This window comes from Mobula hypostoma, chromosome 5 (genome assembly GCF_963921235.1).
Source record: "Mobula hypostoma chromosome 5, sMobHyp1.1, whole genome shotgun sequence".
NCBI lineage: Eukaryota > Metazoa > Chordata > Chondrichthyes > Myliobatiformes > Myliobatidae > Mobula > Mobula hypostoma.
The window spans coordinates 187915026-187937042 of NC_086101.1; the positions used below are offsets into that span (position 1 = coordinate 187915026).

The 22017-nt window shown below is 39.7% G+C and overlaps 1 protein-coding gene across 1 annotated transcript in view; it reads right to left on the reverse strand.

The window, feature by feature from the left end:
- Positions 1-22017, reverse strand: part of rgs12b (regulator of G protein signaling 12b) — a 183482-nt gene that overhangs the window by 123619 nt on the left and 37846 nt on the right. Inside the window, exon 3 of the mRNA XM_063049526.1 lies at positions 17931-18050. Coding sequence (XP_062905596.1) covers positions 17931-18050 — 120 coding nt within the window. The remainder of the gene's footprint in view (positions 1-17930; positions 18051-22017) is intronic.

Here is a 22017-nt window from a genome sequence, read left to right on the forward strand (position 1 = left end):
TGTAGGTATTACTATTATCCAGGTGATCCAAGGCCATGTGGAGAGCCCCTGAGATTCCATCCACTCCAGACCTATTGTTCTGATAGGAAAATTGCAGCGGGTCCAGGTACTTGCTTGGACAGGAATTGATTTTGCCATGACCAGCCTCTCAAAGCACTTCATCATGGAAGATGAGTGGCCCTGGGCAGCTCACCCTGCTCTTCTTAGGGACTCATATAGTTGTCAGCCTTTTCAAGCAGGCAGAAATGTCTGACTGCAAAAGTGAAAGATTGAAGATGATCTTGAACATTCCTGCCAGTTGGTTAGCAAGGTTTTCAGATCCTTAACAGGTACAACATCAGGGCTTGATGTCTTGGACAGTTCACCCTCTTGAAAGATGAAAGAATCTCTGTCATTTTCTCTTTTTTTGTGTGTGTGTGTGTGTGTGTGTGTGTGTGCGTGTGCGATGTTGGTGGGACAATGTCTTTTTCATGCCTTTACAAGGCGCGCGCGCGCGCGGGGGAGGGAGAGAGAGGGAGGGAGAGGGAAGGGGAGGAGGAGGGAGAGGGAAGGGGAGGAGGAGGGGGAGAGGGAGAGGGAGAGGGAGAGGGAGAGGGAGAGGGAGAGGGAGAGGGAGAGGGAGAGGGAGAGGGAGAGGGAGAGGGAGAGGGAGAGGGAGAGGGAGAGGGAGAGGGAGAGGGAGAGGGAGAGGGAGAGGGAGAGGGAGAGGGAGACACAGACCTGACTGGGTTCACACCTGGGAACCTCCACTCCAGAGTCCGGCGCTGATGTCGTTGCACCACCAGCCAGCCCCTCTGCCATTTTCTCAATTCGGTTTTGTTCTTTAAGAACTCAGCTAGCCAGGCAGCATCTATGGATGTTATTCTGCCAAAGGGTTTCAGCCCAAAATGTTGACCGTACTCTTTTCCGCAGATGCTGCCTGGCCTGCTGAGATCCTCCAGCATTTTGTGTTAGTTGTGTTTATTCTTTAAGAGTTGTCCCAAATAAGCACTTGTCCCGATTAACTGATGGCCCAATTAACCAGAATCCACTGTAATTTTCCATTTAGGCTTTGAATGAGTGACAAAGATGCCAATATCAAAAGATCCAAGACTGACTTCAGAACAGCAGAGGTAAATTCCCAGGACGGTAAAACTTTTGATAAAAGATTCCAGTACATTTTTGTCTCCACCATTATCTAGAATCTCATCCTATTTTGTTAGAGATGATGAATGGTCCATTAAACAAATTTTCCATTAGAACAGTAGTTCAAAAGATCAGTGGCAATATAAGAAATGTTAGAATGTGCATTTGAATAGTTCTGAATGAATCACATCACTCCACATTAATCTTAAAAAAATCAACATGTCTCTTCAACTGTTGAAGACTACAATTATATTGTAAAAAGGAAAAGACTGATAAAGACAAATGTAGGTCCCCTGCAAACAGAAACAGGTGAATTGATTATGGGGAGCAAGGACATGGCAGACCAATTGAATAATTACTTTGGTTCTGTCTTCACGAAGGAGGACATAAATAATCTTCCAGAAATAGTAAGGGACAGAGGGTCCAGTGAGATGGAGGAACTGAGCGAAATACATGTTAGTAGGGAAGTGGTGTTAGGTAAATTGAAGGGATTAAAGGCAGATAAATCCCCAGGGCCAGATGGTCTGCATCCCAGAGTGCTTAAGGAAGTAGCCCAAGAAATAGTGGATGCATTAGTGATCATTTTTCAAAACTCATTAGATTCTGGACTAGTTCCTGAGGATTGGAGGGTGGCTAATGTAACCCCACTTTTTAAAAAAGGAGGGAGAGAGAAACCGGGGAATTATAGACCGGTTAGCCTAACTTCGGTGGTGGGGAAACTGCTGGAGTCAGTTATCAAAGATGTGATAACAGCACATTTGGAAAGCGGTGAAATCATCGGACAAAGTCAGCATGGATTTGTGAAAGGAAAATCATGTCTGACGAATCTCATAGAATTTTTTGAGGATGTAACTAGTAGAGTGGATAGGGGAGAACCAGTGGATGTGGTATATTTGGATTTTCAAAAGGCTTTTGACAAGGTCCCACACAGGAGATTAGTGTGCAAACTTAAAGCACACAGTATTGGGCGTAAGGTATTGATGTGGATAGAGAATTGGTTAGCAGACAGGAAGCAAAGAGTGGGAATAAACAGGACCTTTTCAGAATGGCAGGCGGTGACTAGTGGGGTACCGCAAGGCTCAGTGCTGGGACCCCAGTTGTTTACAATATATATTAATGACTTGGATGAGGGAATTAAATGCAGCATCTCCAAGTTTGCAGATGACACGAAGCTGGGCGGCAGTGTTACCTGTGAGGAGGATGTAGGGTGACTTGGATAGGTTGGGTGAGTGGGCAAATTCATGGCAGGTGCAATTTAATGTGGATAAATGTGAAGTTATCCACTTTGGTGGCAAAAATAGGAAAACAGATTATTATCTGAATGGTGGCCGATTAGGAAAAGGAGAGGTGTAACGAGACCTGGGTGTCATTATACACCAGTCATTGAAAGTGGGCATGCAGGTACAGCAGGCGGTGAAAAAGGCAAATGGTATGCTGGCATTTATAGCAAGAGGATTCGAGTACAGGAGCAGGGAGGTACTACTGCAGTTGTACAGGGCCTTGGTGAGACCACACCTGGAGTATTGTGTGCAGTTTTGGTTCCCTAATCTGAGGAAAGACATCCTTGCCATAGAGGGAGTACAAAGAAGGTTCACCAGATTGATTCCTGGGATGGCAGGACTTTCATATGAAGAAAGACTGGATGAACTAGGCTTGTACTCGTTGGAATTTAGAAGATTGAGGGGGGATCTGATTGAAACGTATAAAATCCTAAAGGGATTGGACAGGCTAGATGCAGGAAGATTGTTCCCGATGATGGGGAAGTCCAGAACGAGGGGTCACCGTTTGAGGATAAAGGGGGAAGCCTTTTAGGACTGAGATTAGGAAAAACTTCTTCACACAGAGAGTGGTGAATCTGTGGAATTCTCTGCCGCAGGAAACAGTTGAGGCCAGTTCATTGGCTATATTTAAGAGGGAGTTAGATATGGCCCTTGTGGCTAAAGGGATCAGGGGGTATGGAGGGAAGGCTGGTGCAGGGTTCTGAGTTGGATGATCAGCCATGATCATAATAAATGGCGGTGCAGGCTCGAAGGGCCAAATGGCCTACTCCTGCACCTATTTTCTATGTTTCTATGTTATGTTTCTATGTTTACCAACTTGTCCGATAAGTTGGAGTCTTGGCCTCACAATCCACCTCATAATAATCTTGCGTTCGTCAACCTGCTCTCCATTTTCTCTGTAGCTGCGACACTTTGTTCTGCATTATGGTATTGTAGATATCCAGTTATTGCTTTACCTTGTACCGTGGAGCTATTTGACCTTTGTGAACCCTAATGTGCCTTGAACACAATAGAACACAATGCCAGAATGCAGAATAAACTGCAGCAGCTACAGAAAAAATGCAGGTAGACAATAAATAAATCAGACATGATCGAATGGTGCAGTAGACTTGATGGGCCGAAAGGCCACATTTGGAAACTTGCACTGCACTTTTTCAGTAACTGTTACACTTTATTCTGCATTGTTACTGTTTTACCTTATTCCAACTCAACGCACTGTGTAATGATTTGAACTGTATGAACAGTAAGCAAGATCAGCTTTCCTCTGTACATGTGACATTAATAAATCAGTACCGATAACAAAGATTCAGGCAGCTACCAAAGGAGTGCTGTACTGTTTCAGTCCTGATAATGGGTGTCAGCCCAGAACTGTTCATTCCCCTCCGTCGATGCTACATGACCAGCTGAGTTCCACCAGCATTTGTGTGTGTTGCTCAAGATTTCCAGCACAGGATCTCTTTTGTTTACGTAATTGAATCGCTGGTTATTATTATTCACAATTCATTAGACTCACATTTTTGAATAGTCCATGAACCCAAAAGCTCAAAGGAAATTCATCAAAGTATGTATATCATATATAACCCTAAGCTTCATTTTCTTGTAGGAATATAAAATAGAACAGAATCTATGAAAAACCACACACAAGGAATACCTACAAACAGCCAGTATGTAAACGAGAACAAGTCATGCAAATCTTTGAAAAAATGATACTGAGAACTTAGACTGCAGAGTCCCCCAGGCTGTGGAGTCAGTTCAATGCCGAGGCGAGTGAAGCCCCCCACGGACGCTACCTCACTATCTAGCTCTCTTCTTGCACTATCTTTTATAAGTAGCTAGCCATCTGGACACAAGCTGGGGTCTGATCATCCCCGGCTGGGTCACCTGGAGGAGGGTGTATGATGTTGAAAGACCCGAAACACCCGACGATTCCAGGAACATCACGCAAGATGTGTCCAGAGGCATCAGTAGATGTATGTACACAGCTTATTTTAATTTATAGTATAATTTATGTATTGCACTGTTCTGCTGCCAAACAACAAATTTTATGACACAGTGATAATCTGATTCTGAGATGATTCCTGAACTTTGGAGTAAAATTAAAATTGTGATCCCACCACTGAATGAGAAATGTGAACTGCTGACCTGAGTTTACGCCTGTATTTCTTGGCATTTTAAAAGAATGAGAGATGGATTTCCTCAAACATACAAGATCCTAAGGGACACCACCACACACAAAGCAGTGGAGGAACTCAGCAGGTCAGGCAGCATCTATGGACGGTAATTGACAGGCAATGTTTCAAGTCGAGATCCTACATCTGGGCACAATTAAGTCCAGATGAAAATTCTCAACCCGATACATACAGGAAACTGGAGGACAGGGTCAGAGCACATACCCACTATCTGTCAGGAAGTTTAACATTCTCCTCAAGACCCACATGGGTCCCTCCTGATGATAGACACGAAGGAAGGGGAGGTGGGGTGGCGTTGCTGGTTAAAAAAGAGATTAACGCAATAGAAAGGAAGGACATAAGCCGGGAAGATGTGGAATCGATATGGGTAGAGCTGCGTAACACTAAGGGGCAGAAGACGCTGGTGGGAGTTGTGTACAGGCCACCTAACAGTAGTAGTGAGGTCGGAGATGGTATTAAACAGGAAATTAGAAATGTGTGCAATAAAGGAACAGCAGTTATAATGGGTGACTTCAATCTACATGTAGACTGGGTGAACCAAATTGGTAAAGGTGCTGAGGAAGAGGATTTCTTGGAATGTATGCGGGATGGTTTTTTGAACCAACATGTCGAGGAACCGACTAGAGAGCAGGCTATTCTGGACTGGGTTTTGAGCAATGAGGAAGGGTTAATTAGCGATCTTGTCGTGAGAGGCCCCTTGGGTAAGAGTGACCATAATATGGTGGAATTCTTCATTAACATGGAGAGTGACGTAGTTAATTCAGAAACAAAGGTTCTGAACTTAAAGAGGGGTAACTTTGAAGGTATGAGACATGAATTAGCTAAGATAGACTGGCAAATGACACTTCAAGGATTGACGGTGGATATGCAATGGCAGGCATTTAAAGGTTGCATGGATGAACTACAACAATTGTTCATCCCAGTTTGGCAAAAGAATAAATCAAGGAAGGTAGTGCACCCGTGGCTGACAAGAGAAATTAGGGATAGTATCAATTCCAAAGAAGAAGCATACAAATTAGCCAGAGAAAGTGGTTCACCTGAGGACTGGGAGAAATTCAGAGTTCAGCAGAGGAGGACAAAGGGCTTAATTAGGAAGGGGAAAAAAGATTATGAGAGAAAACTGGCAGGGAACATAAAAACGGACTGTAAAAGCTTTTATAGATATGTAAAAAGGAAAAGACTGGTAAAGACAAATGTAGGTCCCCTGCAGACAGAAACAGGTGAATTGATTATGGGGAGCAAGGACATGGCAGACCAATTGAATAATTACTTTGGTTCTGTCTTCACTAAGGAGGACATAAATAATCTTCCAGAAATAGTAAGGGACAGAGGGTCCAGTGAGATGGAGGAACTGAGTGAAATACATGTTAGTAGGGAAGTGGTGTTAGGTAAATTGAAGGGATTGAAGGCAGATAAATCCCCAGGGCCAGATGGTCTGCATCCCAGAGTGCTTAAGGAAGTGGCCCAAGAAATAGTGGATGCATTAGTGATAATTTTTCAAAACTCGTTAGATTCTGGACTAGTTCCTGAGGATTGGAGGGTGGCTAATGTAACCCCACTTTTTAAAAAAGGAGGGAGAGAGAAACCGGGGAATTATAGGCCGGTTAGCCTAACGTCGGTGGTGGGGCAACTGCTGGAGTCAGTTATCAAGGATGTGATAACAGCACATTTGGAAAGCGGTGAAATGATCGGACAAAGTCAGCATGGATTTGTGAAAGGAAAATCATGTCTGACGAATCTCTTTCTTTCTTTTTAAATCTTTTTATTGAGTAAGTATACAAAAAAGGTAAGCCATATAAACATTAATACAATGTTAAAGTATAATAAAATTCCAAAAGATAACAATACCAAAAAGAAAATACTACAAACAATGTAATTTAAGCATAAGAAACCAAGATAACATAATAGTATACTAGATTTTATATATATCAATGGAAAAAAAAAGAAAAAAAAAACCCCAAAAAAAAAACCCACCGTGCAACTAACTAAAAGCAAAGCAAAGCAATGGGCTAACTTGAAACCAAACAGAGTTAAACTTAAAATCACGTCCTCAATCCCGACCTCCATTAAAACAGTGAAGAAAAAACAAGAAGGGTAAATATTACATTAAATGAAAATATCGAATAAAAGGTCCCCAAATCTGTTCAAATTTAAATGAAGAATCATAAAGGTTACTTCTAATTTTCTCCAGATTCAAACATAAAATCGTCTGAGAAAACCAAAAAAAGGTAGTTGGAGCATTAAGCTCTTTCCAATGTTGTAAAATACATCTTTTCGCCATTAAAGTAAGAAATGCAATCATTCTACGGGCTGAAGGGGAAAGATTACTAGAAATTTTAGGTAGTCCAAAGATAGCAGTAATAGGGTGAGGAGAGATATCTATATTTAATACCTTAGAAATAATATTGAAAATATCTCTCCAAAAAGTTTCCAAAGTAGGGCAAGACCAAAACATATGAGTTAAAGAGGCTATCTGCCCCGAACATCTATCACAGAAAGGATTAATATGCGAGTAAAAACGCGCTAACTTATCTTTGGACATATGTGCTCTATGAACCACTTTAAATTGAATTAGGGAATGTTTAGCACAAATAGAGGAAGTATTAACTAATTGTAAAATCTGCCCCCAATCATCCACAGAAATGGTAAGCCCCAATTCCTGTTCCCAATCTACCCTAATCTTATCAAATGGAGCTTTCCTAAGTTTCATAATAATATTATAAATCATAGCCGATGCACCTTTCTGACATGGATTAAGGTTAATTATCGAATCTAAAATATATATAGGAGGAAGCATTGGAAAGGAAGTAAGTATAGTACTTAGGAAATTTCTAACTTGTAAATATCTAAAAAAATGTATTCTTGATAAGTTATATTTATTAGATAATTGTTCAAAAGACATAAGGGAACCATCTAAAAATAAATCCAAAAACCGTAAAATACCCTTAGTCTTCCAAGTTTGAAAAGCGCGATCCGTAAAAGAGGGAGGAAAAAATATGTTACCTAAAATAGGAATCGCTAACCCGAATTGATTAAGATCAAAAAATTTTCTGAATTGAAACCAAATGCGCAAAGCATATTTAACTATCGGGTTAGAGACCTGCTTAAGACGTTTCGAATCAAAAGGAAGAGAGGAACCTAAAATAGAACCAAGTGTATAACCCTGAACAGATTGTAATTCCAATGCTACCCATTTAGGAATAAATAGTATGTCCCGGTCAAGTAACCAAAATTTCATATGTCGAATATTAATAGCCCAATAATAAAATCTAAAGTTAGGTAATGCTAAACCTCCATCTCTCTTAGCTTTCTGTAAATGTATTTTACCCAGTCTCGGATTCTTGTTCTGCCAAATAAATGAAGAAATTTTAGAGTCAACTTTATCAAAAAAAGATTTAGGAACGAAAATTGGTAATGCCTGAAACACATATAAAAATTTTGGCAAAAAAAACATCTTAACTGCATTAATACGACCAATCAAAGTTAAATATAAGGGAAACCATTTAGATGAAAGTTGAGTAATATGGTCTATTAATGGTAAAAAGTTAGTCTTAAATAAATCTTTATGTTTACAAGTAATTTTAATCCCAAGATATGAAAAGTAATTATTAATCAATTTAAATGGAAATTTATAATATAAGGGAAGATGTTTATTAATCGGAAAAAGTTCACTCTTACTAAGATTTAATTTATAACCTGAGAAAAGACCAAATTGTGCTAATAACTCTAAAACAGCAGGAATGGATCTCTCAGGATTAGAAATATATAAAAGTAAATCATCAGCATAGAGTGATAATTTATGGGACTTTAATCCCCGAGTTATCCCAGTAATATTTAAAGATTCTCGAATAGCAATTGCAAGAGGTTCTAATGCAATATCAAATAATAGGGGACTAAGAGGACAGCCTTGTCGAGTACCACGAAAGAGAGGAAAAAAAGGTGAGTTTAAGGAGTTAGTACGAACCGAGGCTACAGGGGAGTAATATAACAGTTTAATCCAGGATATAAATTTCAAGCTAAAATTAAACATTTCAAGCACCTTAAATAAATAAGGCCATTCTACTCTATCAAAAGCTTTCTCGGCATCTAAAGAAATAACACACTCAGGAACATTTTGTGAGGGAGTATAAACGATATTTAACAATGTACGAATATTATAAAAAGAGTAACGACCTTTAATAAAACCCGTTTGGTCTTCCGAAATAATAGAAGGAAGTACTTTTTCTAGTCTATTTGCTAATAACTTAGAAAAAACTTTAGAATCAACATTTAATAAAGATATTGGTCTATAAGATGCACATTGAGCAGGGTCTTTATCCTTCTTTAGTATTAAAGAAATTGATGCTCTATTAAAAGATTCCGGAAGTTTACCAAGTTTCAAAGAAGCCTCAAAAACCTTATAGAGCCAAGGAATCAATAAAGAAGCAAAACATTTATAAAATTCAACGGTAAACCCATCAGGGCCAGGAGCTTTCCCCAGATTCATAGAAAAAATAACATTCTTAATCTCATCCATTGTAATGGAAGTATCTAATAAAGAAGACATATCCTGTGAAATCAGAGGGAAGTCTAACTTATCTAAAAAATCATTCATATATTTAGAATCTCGAGGAGACTCTGATTGGTATAAAGAAGAATAAAAATCACAAAAGGTTTGATTAATCCCCACATGATCCAATATCAATCGATCATTTTGGTTATAAATCTGATTGATTTGAGATTTAACATAATTAGATTTCAATTGATTAGCCAGCAGCTTGCCAATTTTATCACTGTGAACATAAAAATCACTTCTTGTTTTCTTTAATTGGTTTACAATCGAGGACGAGAGTAGTAAACTGTGTTCCATTTGAAGTTCAGTTCTTTGTTTGTATAGCTCCTCAGAAGGAGCCATAACATATTTCTTATCAATTTCTTTAATCTTGTCCACAATTACCATCTCCTCCTGCTTCTGTTTCTTCCTCAAAGCAACGGAATACGAAATAATCTGACCCCGAATATAGGCTTTAAAAGTGTCCCAAAGAGTGTTAACCGAAATATCTTCTGTATGGTTAATTGTAAAAAAAAGCTCAATCTGTTCATTCATAAAATTAACAAAGTCCGAGTCCTGAAGCAACAGCGAATTAAAACGCCATTGTCTATTGTTTGGTATATTGGCCATAATTTTAATAGAAAGCTTAAGTGGAGCATGATCCGAAATGGTTATAGAATCATAATCACATTTAATCACTGAAGGAATGAGACGAGAATCAATGAAAAAATAATCAATTCTTGAATAGGAATGATGAACATGTGAAAAGAAGGAAAAATCTTTTTCCTGAGGATGCAGAAAACGCCAAATGTCCGTCGACCCAGAATCAGAAAGGAAAAAATTAATCAAATTTGCAGATTTATTAGGTAAAGTCCGTAAAGGAGCCGAACGGTCCAAAGCTGGAGATAAACAGGTATTAAGATCTCCGCCCCAAATCAATGAAAACTCGTTCAAATTCGGAAACTGATCAAACAATGATTTATAAAATTCCGGACAATCCATATTAGGAGCATAAACATTAACCAAAACTACTTTTTTATTAAATAATAAACCACTAACCAATAAAAATCTACCATTCGGATCAGAGATAATATCCTGTTGTATAAAAGTAACTGAGGAGTCTATAAAAATAGAGACGCCTCGAATCTTAGCATTGGAGTTCGAATGAAATTGTTGTCCCTTCCAAAATTTGAAAAAACGTAGTCTGTCCCCCCTCCGTACATGGGTCTCTTGTAAAAATAAAATTTGTGCTTTAAGTCTCCGGAACACTTTAAAAACTTTTTTCCTTTTAATAGGATGATTAAGACCATTAGTATTCCAGGAGACAAAATTAATAATAGACTCCATAAATCCTAAAGTCAACCCATAACAAGGAGGATTGACAATAGGCGCGACCCACAGACCCGGAGAGGAAACAGAACATACAAAAGATACCGGGGAAAAGGACGTAACCAATACTTCAATAATGTATATAGCCCAAAGAGAAACAAACTAAAACGTGAAGCCCCTCCCACCGCCCCCCACCCCAGGACCCCAAGGCGAAGTCTAAAGCAGACCCGCCAGAAAGAAGCAAGCGCTAAAACTACCCCCATGACTTCCGGTATACGCTCCCTAAAAAAAAGGTATAAATATGAAAAGGATCAGCTAATTGTAAAACAGTAAAAAAAATAAGTAAAAAAAAAGTTAGCTCAATTAAAATACACACAGAACAGAACAAAAGCCGGAAAGTATATATTAAAAAAAAACCACAATAAACCTCAAACTCATGAATAGACACAGCAACAAAAAAAATAGGATTATTAACATAAAATGATTATAAAAAGCAAAACAGAATAAAATTTAAAAAAAACTACAAAATTTAAGGCCGCACAGGAAATACGTAAGATGACAAAAGGGAAGTAACCACCCAGAATCCCCTGGGAAAAGAAAGAAATGATGCAGTTAAAAAGAAAGTTTAGCAGCCATATTAAGAAATCGAAAGTAAACTTTTCTGCCCAAATAGGGCACAGAAAAGTTAAAACCAACCAATTCACAGCCTCCGATCAACGGAGAAAATTAAAAAAAGGCAATTAAGATGTTGAAGATGAAAGTTGATCCAGATAACTCTGGGCATCCGATGGAGAATCAAAAAAACGAAGAGCTCCATCTAACATGCGAATCCTTAGACGTGCAGGGTACAGCAGCGCTGGTCTTAAATCCCTCTTATAGAATTCCGACATCACGGATCTGTAACGGACCCGTTGGTCCCAGATTGGTTTACTGAAATCTTCCACGAATCGGAACTTAAGATCCGAAAAATCAATGAAACCTTTAGATCGAGCGAATCGAAACAGTCTCTCCTTGTCTTGAAAGTAATGAAAACGTAAGATAACATGCCTAGGTCTATCTGACCTAGACGAGTATGATGGGATTCTGTGAACACGATCCAGTAGCGGTGGTTGGTCAGGAAATACAGTAGGGAATGCATCTTTTAAAAGTTGGGAGAAATATTTCATGGGGTTGTTAGCTTCAACGGCTTCCCTCACGCCAATCATTCGTAAATTCTGCCGTCGCATTCTAGATTCCAAGTCAGAGTTTTTAAAAGTCAAAAAGTCAAGTTTCTTCTTCATTACATTAATTGTTTCTTCGACTTTCCCCATCTTAAGCTCACTTTGTTGCGCGGATTTTTGAAGACCAGATATAGCCGACTGATGTTCCGCAATACATGTTTGCATCTTATCAATTAAATCGGCAATTTTCTGGAACTTAGTTGAGATTTCCATATGAATCAGGTCTTTAACAGAGCCCATAATTTCTGTACGAATCATCTCCCTAACAGAGGTTGAAATTTCCCTCTGAATTAACTCCGATATAGCTTCCAAAGTCACCGGTGATTCAGTCGGAGGGAGATCCGTAGCTTTCGGTTTAACCGGAGGTTTACCATCCTTGCCGTCTTTCCCGTTCTTAGACATAGCCGATCTCAGTATCATCCAATTGTCAGAGAATTCAGTTTAATTCAAAGTATTGTAAAAATTGATGCCTTAATAGTTAATTAAAGTATAGCTGACCATAGAGAGAAAAAACTCAGAGGTAATGGAGCGAGTCAAGAACGCGACTTCACTCCATGAGCGCTACCGGAAGTCCCGTCTGACGAATCTCATAGAATTTTTTGAGGATGTAACTAGTAGAGTGGATAGGGGAGAACCAGTGGATGTGGTATATTTGGATTTTCAAAAGGCTTTTGACAAGGTCCCACATAGGAGATTAGTGTGCAAACTTAAAGCACACGGTATTGGGGGTAAGGTATTGGTGTGGGTGGAGAATTGGTTAGCAGACAGGAAGCAAAGAGTGGGAATAAACGGGACCTTTTCAGAATGGCAGGCGGTGACTAGTGGGGTACCGCAAGGCTCAGTGCTGGGACCCCAGTTGTTTACAATATATATTAATGACTTGGATGAGGGAATTAAATGCAGCATCTCCAAGTTTGCGGATGACACGAAGCTGGGTGGCAGTGTTAGCAGTGAGGAGGATGCTAAGAGGATGCAGGGTGACTTGGATAGGTTGGGTGAGTGGGCAAACTCATGGCAGATGCAATTTAATGTGGATAAATGTGAAGTTATCCACTTTGGTGGCAAAAATAGGAAAACAGATTATTATCTGAATGGTGGCCGATTAGGAAAAGGGGAGGTGCAACGAGACCTGGGTGTCATTATACACCAGTCATTGAAAGTGGGCATGCAGGTACAGCAGGCGGTGAAAAAGGCGAACGGTATGCTGGCATTTATAGCGAGAGGATTCGAGTACAGGAGCAGGGAGGTACTACTGCAGTTGTACAAGGCCTTGGTGAGACCACACCTGGAGTATTGTGTGCAGTTTTGGTCCCCTAATCTGAGGAAAGACATCTTTGCCATAGAGGGAGTACAAAGAAGGTTCACCAGATTGATTCCTGGGATGGCAGGTCTTTCATATGAAGAAAGACTGGATGAACTGGGCTTGTACTCGTTGGAATTTAGAAGATTGAGGGGGGATCTGATTGAAACGTATAAGATCCTAAAGGGATTGGACAGGCTAGATGCAGGAAGATTGTTCCCGATGTTGGGGAGGTCTAGAACGAGGGGTCACAGTTTGAGGATAGAGGGGAAGCCTTTTAGGACCGAGGTTAGGAAAAACTTCTTCACACAGAGAGTGGTGAATCTGTGGAATTCTCTGCCACAGCAAACTGTTGAGGCCAGTTCATTAGCTATGTTTAAAAGGAAGTTAGATATGGCCCTTGTGGCTACAGGGGTCAGGGGGTATGGAGGGAAGGCTGGGTTCTGAGTTGGATGATCAGCCATGATCATAATAAATGGCGGTGCAGGCTCGAAGGGCCGAATGGCCTACTCCTGCACCTATTTTCTATGTTTCTATGTTTCTATATTCACTTATAAAGAGCGTCAGCCTGCCATGCCATTATCATTAAGTGCTCACAATGGTTATATTTCTCTAGTCTTCTACAAACTCAGTACCAAAAACACATATGTTCTTTCAAATGAGTATCCTTCAATTCTACATCTGCAGTTATTTTACTAACTCAAATGATACCTTATTGAAGCCTTAAAACTATTTACAAAAATATCTCAAACATTATGCATCATGTAAGAGCTTATTCGTTATTTTCAAATAATCAGTAATGTTAATCCAGAGCATAATAATACTTGCCTCCCCAGCTTGCTCTGGCACATAAGATCATGCCCAACCCAACTTTCCTCATCCACTTTCCTGTCCTATCCTCGTGACATTCAATTACCCTACTGATTGAAAAATCTATCCCATTATGATTCAGCCTCCACACCTTTGACCACAAAGATCAAATTCTACAGTATTAAGTTGGTAGCTCTTAATTCTGAGGCAATGCTCTCCCATATTCTCCCATGAGAGGGAAATATCATCCCAGCATTTGCCTTGTCATGATCCCTATGAATCTTATATGTTTCAATAAGATGAACTCTCATTTTTCAAATGCCAGTGAGTACAGAGGAGAGAAATTTAATAGGAACCAGAGGAACAAGTTTTTCACCTAGAGGGAGATCAGTACATTGAATAAACTTCCAAAGGAAGTGGTTGAGACAAGTACATTAATGTTTGGATAGGTATATAGACAGGAACATTTTTAAAAGTATTATGGGCTAAATACAGGCAAATGAATCTAGTTTTGATGGGAACTTTGGTCGGCATAGGCCGAAGGGCCAGTCCCATGTTGTATGACTCAATGAACTCATCTGTTCAGCCTTTCCTCCAAAGGCAATTCATGCATACCGGGAAATTGAACTTCTTCTAGTCTCATGAGTGCCTAATACAAATATTAAGTCTTCCTTTCTTTTACACTCCACCCTTTCACAGCAAAGCCAGCATTGCAGTAATTTCCGCGATTACCTGATGCACAGTATGCCCGGTTTCTATGCTTCATGTACACTTGCTGCTGCAGGTTTCAGCAAGCTTTTCCCACATTCAAATATTTTCATTTACCTCAAACCACTTAAACGTTCATTGGTATCTTGAAATAAATATCGATGGTGATCAAAAAACAAACTGTAAACCAACCTAAGTTATTTTATAGTTTGCTAAATCTATTTCTGTAGGTTTTCACTGCAATAGTAGGAAAGTTTGAAACCACTAAAGGAAAAAAAGTCAGTTCCAGAGTGCAGAATTTTCAACAATTACATAAAATACTCAGTTGCCAATAAATAAGCATTGAGAAACTAACCTCATTAAATAAACAGCTGCTTTGGTCTTTCAAATTTACTGCTCATTAGGGGTGAAATGAAAGTATCCAGTAAATGGGATGTTTAACAATATCTTAACTTGTCTTGTTTCACAAAGGACAAAACTTAATTCCAAATTGAACAGTCTTTATTTTATCTCCTAAAAGCAAGTGAGACATAAAAATGCATACTGTATCAAGCAGCAAGGGATTATTCAAGAAATTTTCACACACATTGGAAGACCAATTTCACAAAATACTCACTCAATCTCGTGTAAGTATTGTGAGCTTGTCTTACCAACATTTTTTTTAAACTTTCTTTCCAATTGTCTCTATGGCTATCCCTGCCACTATTTTCGTCAATGAAAATCAGTTCTCTCCTCCATCATGTCCTGTTTAAGTTTAGAGAAAATAAGAAGTCGGACATTTGATACATCCTTTAAATTTGAACAAATATGGCAACCTTTTATCCAAAATTTTCATTTAGTTTGATTTATTACTCTTCCAAGTTTTTTTTCCCCGAGGTTTTAGATTTGATCAGGAAGTTTTTCTCTCCTCTTTTTTTTGGTTGTATCTTCAAAATGGACTGCCCAGTCCCTTTTTTTTGTTTGTTCTGTTTTTTTTATAGTGTAGTGGGTTTTTTTTCCTATTTAAAACCCTTTTTTTTTCCTTTCTCCTTTTAACTGGTAAGAGGAAAATTGTTGTTTTCTTTTCTCTTAATTATATACTTTATACTAGTTTAACAATATCTATGATTTTGACAGTGTCTATTTTAATTTTGGTTACTGATATATATATTTGAACTAATTCTCCTCTTGATTGTATTTGATTGTATCTATGTTTTTTTTAATCAATAAAAAGATTAATAAAGAAAGAAGATCAAAAAAAAAGAATCAATTAAAAGTTAAAGCACGGGCCGGCTGGTGGCGCAACGACATCGGCGCCAGATCCAGGAGTGGAGGTTCCCAAGTTTGAAACCAGTCGGGTCCGCTCCTGAGTACGCCTTCCATCCGTGCCGGGTTGAGTGTCGAGATCGCAACTCGACCTCGTAAAATAAAGGGAAAATACTGTGAAAATGTCTGTGTGAGGGGTGGCGTGTCACAGAGTCTCTCTCTCGCTCTGCGCCTTGTAAAAAAGCCATGAAAAAGACATCATCACGGACGCACACACAGACGCATGCACGCAGACACAGACACACACACACACACACACACTCGCACGCACACAAGCACACACACACACACACACACACACACTCGCACGCACACAAGCACACGCCAAAAAAAAAAGGTTAAAGCACACAGCTTAAGTGAACAAACATCCAATACAACAAGCAGAAACAAGGCAGAATTTAATTAAAATTAAGCGGAGTTTTTTTCCTCCGATATAATTCTGAAAATGAAAACTCATCAGTCTTGCAATTTGCTTCCATTCTATATGAACTGTACATGCTGAACACAAGAAAATGGCAGGCACAGGCCACTCAGCTCCTCAAAATCCTGTCCCACCATTAAACATGATCATGGCTGACTGATGCTAGCTTTAACTATTGTGCCAATTCCCCAAATCCTCAATTCCTGATCATATCTATCTCCACCATAAGTATATCTAACAATTTAGCCTCCATTACCCTTGGGATAGAGTGCCCCAGAAATTCTCTACCCTCAGGCGAAATTTTATGCATTTCAGTTCTAAATAAAAATAGCTTATTTTGTATCTATGTTTCTTAGTTCATGACTCTCCCATTAGTGAAAACATCTTAATGTCTACCCTGTCAAAGCCACTTATGATCTTATATGTTTGAATAAGGTTCCTTTTCTGAACTCCAAGGACCTAAACCAGACATCCACCCCGCAAAAACTCATTTCAGGGAGGTAGCACCCCCGCCACCCCCCCCCCGCAACCCCATAACACCTCCCCCCCGTCAACCTCCAAGGGTGTATGTAATACTTTGTTTAGTGATTTTGTCTAATCTGTAAACCAAGTTGGGTATATGCAGAAAATGTGACATTAAAATATGTACTTATATTATCATGGAGTCATTTTTTTATTCTATTAAGACTTTAAGCAAGTCTACAGGGAGTTTGGCCTCATCACGTTGGACATCAATGAAGTAGTTCCTTCGCAGCTAGCCAACTAGTTTAAATAATGTTAGCTATGCTGATGAACGAATGACACCTGTTAAACTCATCTCAACATGTCTTTTACATTTTAACCCACCATGGGCAATAGAAAAGTCACTGTTGCAAACAGTGCAGCGAGCAACACTGTCATTATTTTTGAGGTCGAGTGTAAAGCCCGCCCACAGAGAAAATTGATAGGTCTACTTAGCACGAAGAGAGACCAATCAGGTCTCGCTCTTCCTCTTAAAAAAATCGATTTCCGGGATATTGTATATAATTTGCAGGCGTCAGGGAGCTGCCATCAATATGTGGGAGACTCCCAGAGCTTCCGGGAGAGGTGGGATGTCTGCCTAAACTGTCTAACTGTATCGATAGAATTACTCTCTCATCCAAGCAATTAGGCTGGTGGATCTCCTATCTTTGAACTGCCTCCAATGTTCCTATATCCCTTTTTTTAGGCAAGGGGACTAAAATTATGCACCATATTCCAGGTGTGGCCTCACACCTGTAATAAAACCTCCCCATTCTTGAACTCCAATCCCTCTGCAATAACTGTCAATTTGCAGTTGATCTTCCTGACTACTTGTTGCACTTTGCAGTCAACTTTCTAAGATTCATGCACTAGAACACCCAAGTCCCTCTGAACTGCATTCATTTGCAATCTCTCTTTATTTATATTATAATCTGTCTTTTGATTCCTTCTACTGCAGTGCATGACCTCACACTTCCCTACATTAAATTGCCATGTTTTTGCCTAATCATTCAATCAACATATATCCTGTTGCAGAAATACAAAGTCTTCATCACTTTAATGTAGCAAATAGCTGTTAAAGATTTTCATGAGGACTGGCCATTCATAGTGTCCGACTCACGATCCAGCATCCTGACCAAAAGCTAAAATCCACACCACTATCACGAAATTTCACTCGGCAACAGAATTTCTGACTAAATTTTTGAACTTACTTCCAAATCGTCCAAAGACCGGGTTATACTAAAACGCTTTGATCTTCCATATGATCTCCTGATAGAAGGACGTTGTGCAGCTTGTAAGAATCCTACAGAAAGTGCAGAAAACTTTGTACCCTGAAAAAATAAAATGAAAGTAATTAGAGTCTTATGGTTACTATCAGAATTGAAGAGACAGCTTACATAGCTACAGTGGATACATGTGTTACATCTAGAAATAAAGCTAAACAGACCAAGAATGTTCAGATTTCTATGAAAATACTCAATTCCTTTGTGCAAAATGAATGGCTGAGGAATGTTAGGCTTTGTGGGAGAAAATGAGGTGATGGGGGTGATACAAGGTTTCTTTTCCTGACATGATGGATAATAATTTCATCTTTGGCTCAGGGAGTACTCTCTTTTCTGATGGTCGCAGACTCAAGAACAATCAAAAAATGTAAGCACATAACCATTGCTGACATGATATGCCATTTATACAAATAAAAGATTAAGTCATGGCCTCTATGTGCCAACAAGATTCAAGATTGCTTAATGTCATTTCCAGTACATGAGTATAAAGGAGAATGAAATAATTGATATACTGGATCTAATGTGACACAAAAAAAACCACATCAAATAAAGAACACAATAATATAAAAATATAATAAATATAAATACATAAGATAACTTAGATTATTTGTATGCCCATAAAGTGACTGTACACAAGATGATTTTGACAGGAAATGATAAAGTAGTGGTGATGGGGAGTGTGGCGGTGGGTTAGTGAATGAAGTGTTGATCAGCCTTACTGCTTGGGGGAAGTAACTGTTCTTGAGTCTGGTGGTCCTGGCATGTACACTATGTAGCCCCCTCCATGATGGGAAAAAAAACTTTTTTTCCCTCCTCAGCTCCACTCCCCAGCCTTCTCACTTTGATGCTGAGTCCATCTGCCTTAAATACACTCAACAACCTGGCTTCCAAAACTGCCTGTGGTAATAAATTCCACAAATTCACCACCCTCTGGCTGAAGAAATTTCTCCCCATCTGTTTTAAATGGACACACCTCTATCCTGAGGTTGTGCCCTCTCGTCCTAGATTTCCCCACCATGGGAAGCATCCTTTCCACATCTATTCCGTCTAGCCCTTTTAACATTCGAAAAGTTTCAATGAGATCCCCCCTCATCCTTCTAAGTTCCAGTGAGTACAGACCCGGAGATATCAAACATTCCTCATATGAGAACCCTTTCATTCCCAGAATTATCCTTGTGAACCTCCTCTGAAACCTTTCCAATGCTAGCATATCTTTTCTTAGATGAGGAGCCCAAAACTGTTTACAATACTCAAGGTGAGGCCTCACCAGCGCTTTATAAAGCCTCAGCATTACATCCCTGCTCTTGTATTCTAGACCTCTTGAGATGAATGCTAACATTGCATTTGCCTTCCTCACCACTGACTACCTGAAAGTTAACCTTTAGCGTGTTCTGCACAAGGACTCCTAAGTCCCTATGCATCTCAGATTTGTGTATTTTCTCCCCGTTTAGAAAATAGTCTGTACATTTATTTCTACTACCAAAGTGCACGACCATGCATTTTCCAACATTGTATTTCATTTGCCACTTTCTTGCCCATTCTCCTAATCTGTCTAAGTCCTTCTTTGGTATGTCACCAAAGACTCAAGCAGATTTCTACAGATGTACCATGGAGAGTATCTTGACTGGTTGCATCATCGTCTGGCGTAGAGACACCAATGCACATGATCAGAGAAAGCTGCTAAGAAGTGCAGCTCCATCATGGGCATGAGCCTCCCAAGCATCAAGGAACTTTTCAAAAGGTAGTGCCTCAAGAAGGTAGCTCCATCACTAAGAATGATCACCATCCAGGACGTACCCTCTTATTACTAGCAACAGAAGGGACGTGCAGGAGTCTGAAGACACCCACTCAAATGTCTTTGGAACAGCTGCTTCCCCTCTGCTAGCATAGTTCTGAATGCTCCATGAACACTACCTATTTTGCTCTCTTCATACTCCATCTATATTCTTATTGTAATTTATTGTAATTTTTAAGTATTATACTGTACTGCTGCAAGAAGACGACAAATTTCATAACATATGTCAGTGATAATAAACCTGATTCTGAAATAACGTCTATTCTTCTGCATTTAGTAGGAGATACCCATCAGAGTTCTCAAAAACAGAAGGCAAGCAAATCAAGCATTTGAACAAACCAACAAATTGAGTCACTATTATCATGTTCCAAATACCAAAAATGCAACAAGGTAAACACAAAAGGATGAGTTTGCACATAACAATTTTATTTAACTATACTGCAAAAATTGTTAAAACATATATACAGTATGATTTAAATGCTTTCCCTAACTTTCACCACACTGGAATGGTCGTGACAAATGGAATGCTAGGACACAGGTTCATACTTGCTACTTACCATGAAGCTAATGAATTTTATCTAAAACAGCTGGATGAAGAGCAAGGCTCAAATACACAGAAGGGAAAAAAGCAAACTAGTCAGTTTGAAGCAACCAACTCAAGATCTGCAAAGGTCAAAGAAAGCTGCCTGCCTACTAGCACTACTGCATGAGCATATGACAGGGGAAAAACTAGCAAAACAAAACTTGGAGACACAAGAAACTGAAGATGCTGGAATCTGGAACAACAACCAGTCTGCCAGAGGAACTCAGCGGGTCATGCAGCATTTGGGGGTGGGGGGGGGTCAATAAATTGTTGACACATAGGTCAAGACAAGCACTGCCAGTATAGAGGAAGAGGATGAGATAGGAACTGCCTGTATAAAGAGGGGCACATCTCACCATGCGCACCTCCTCGACTTTATACTTGTAATTTCCCCTCAGTCCTGATGCAGATTCCTCTAAAAGATTGCCTATAGTAAAAATAATCCTTAGTCTATTCCATAAAGGTGCATTTTTACATGGTGTCTCTGTTTATATCGTGCAACGTGAACAAATCCAGGCCCATTTTGTGGTTGAAAACACATCACTCACAGCATTGTTTAGAAAAATACATTAATTTCTTGCAAGGACATCTGTGGAATAAAGCCTTAAATTCTTATGAAACACCAGAAGCAATTAACTGGACAACAAACTTAATTGAATTTCTTATTTCATAACCACAAATTATTATATTTCCTGAGCTAGAAAATAAAAAAAACAACAAGATAACGATAGGATAATGAATAAGCACCAAATATTTATAAAGGATGGTAGAGAACATATGCAATTCCATGATTTTCAGATTTTAAGACCATCATATGAAGTGGGGAAGTGAATGGGCTCATATGGAAAGAATCAACAGACTGGGTGCTTTTGTTCCCCACATAAGACAAGCAGGTTGAGGGATGACCAACTTTTACAGTCTTAGAAATCCACAATGGACTACCTCAAGAGGCGCAAGCTGAATGTTTTGCCATGGCCCTCACAGTCCCCTGACCAAAACATCATCAAAAATCTGTGGATAGACCTCAAAAGAGCAGTGCATGTAACACAGCCTAAGAATCTCACAGAGCTAGAAGCTTTTGGCAAGTAGTTAAAGTCTGTCCCGAGCCTTGTGGCCCATCAGGCCGGTGCTTATGCCGGTTTCTGTGGAGTGAAGCGACTGAGGGTACGAGACTCCCCACCCCCACCTCCCAGATAGGACGCCAGTCTATCGCAAGGTTAACCCCCAGCATTTGCCAGTACGCCAGTCTATCGCAAGGCTAACCCCCAGCATTTGCCAGTACCCATTTTCAGCTGGGTGGACTGGAGCAGTGCGTGGTTAAGTGCCTTGCTCAAAGACACAACACACTGCCTTGGCCGAGACTTAAACCCACGACCTTCAGATGGTGAGCCCAACGCCGTAGACCTTCAGATGGTGAGCCCAACGCCCTAACCACTTGGCCACACGCCTTTTGCAAGTAAGAATGGGCGAAAATCCCCCATACAAGAATTGAAAGACTCTTAGCTGGCTACAAAAAGCATTTACAAGCTGTGATATTTGCCAAAGGGGGTGTTACTAAGTACTGCCATGCAGGGTGCCCAAACTTTTGCTTCAGGCCCATTTCTTTTTTTGTTATTTTGAAACTGCAGAAGATGGAT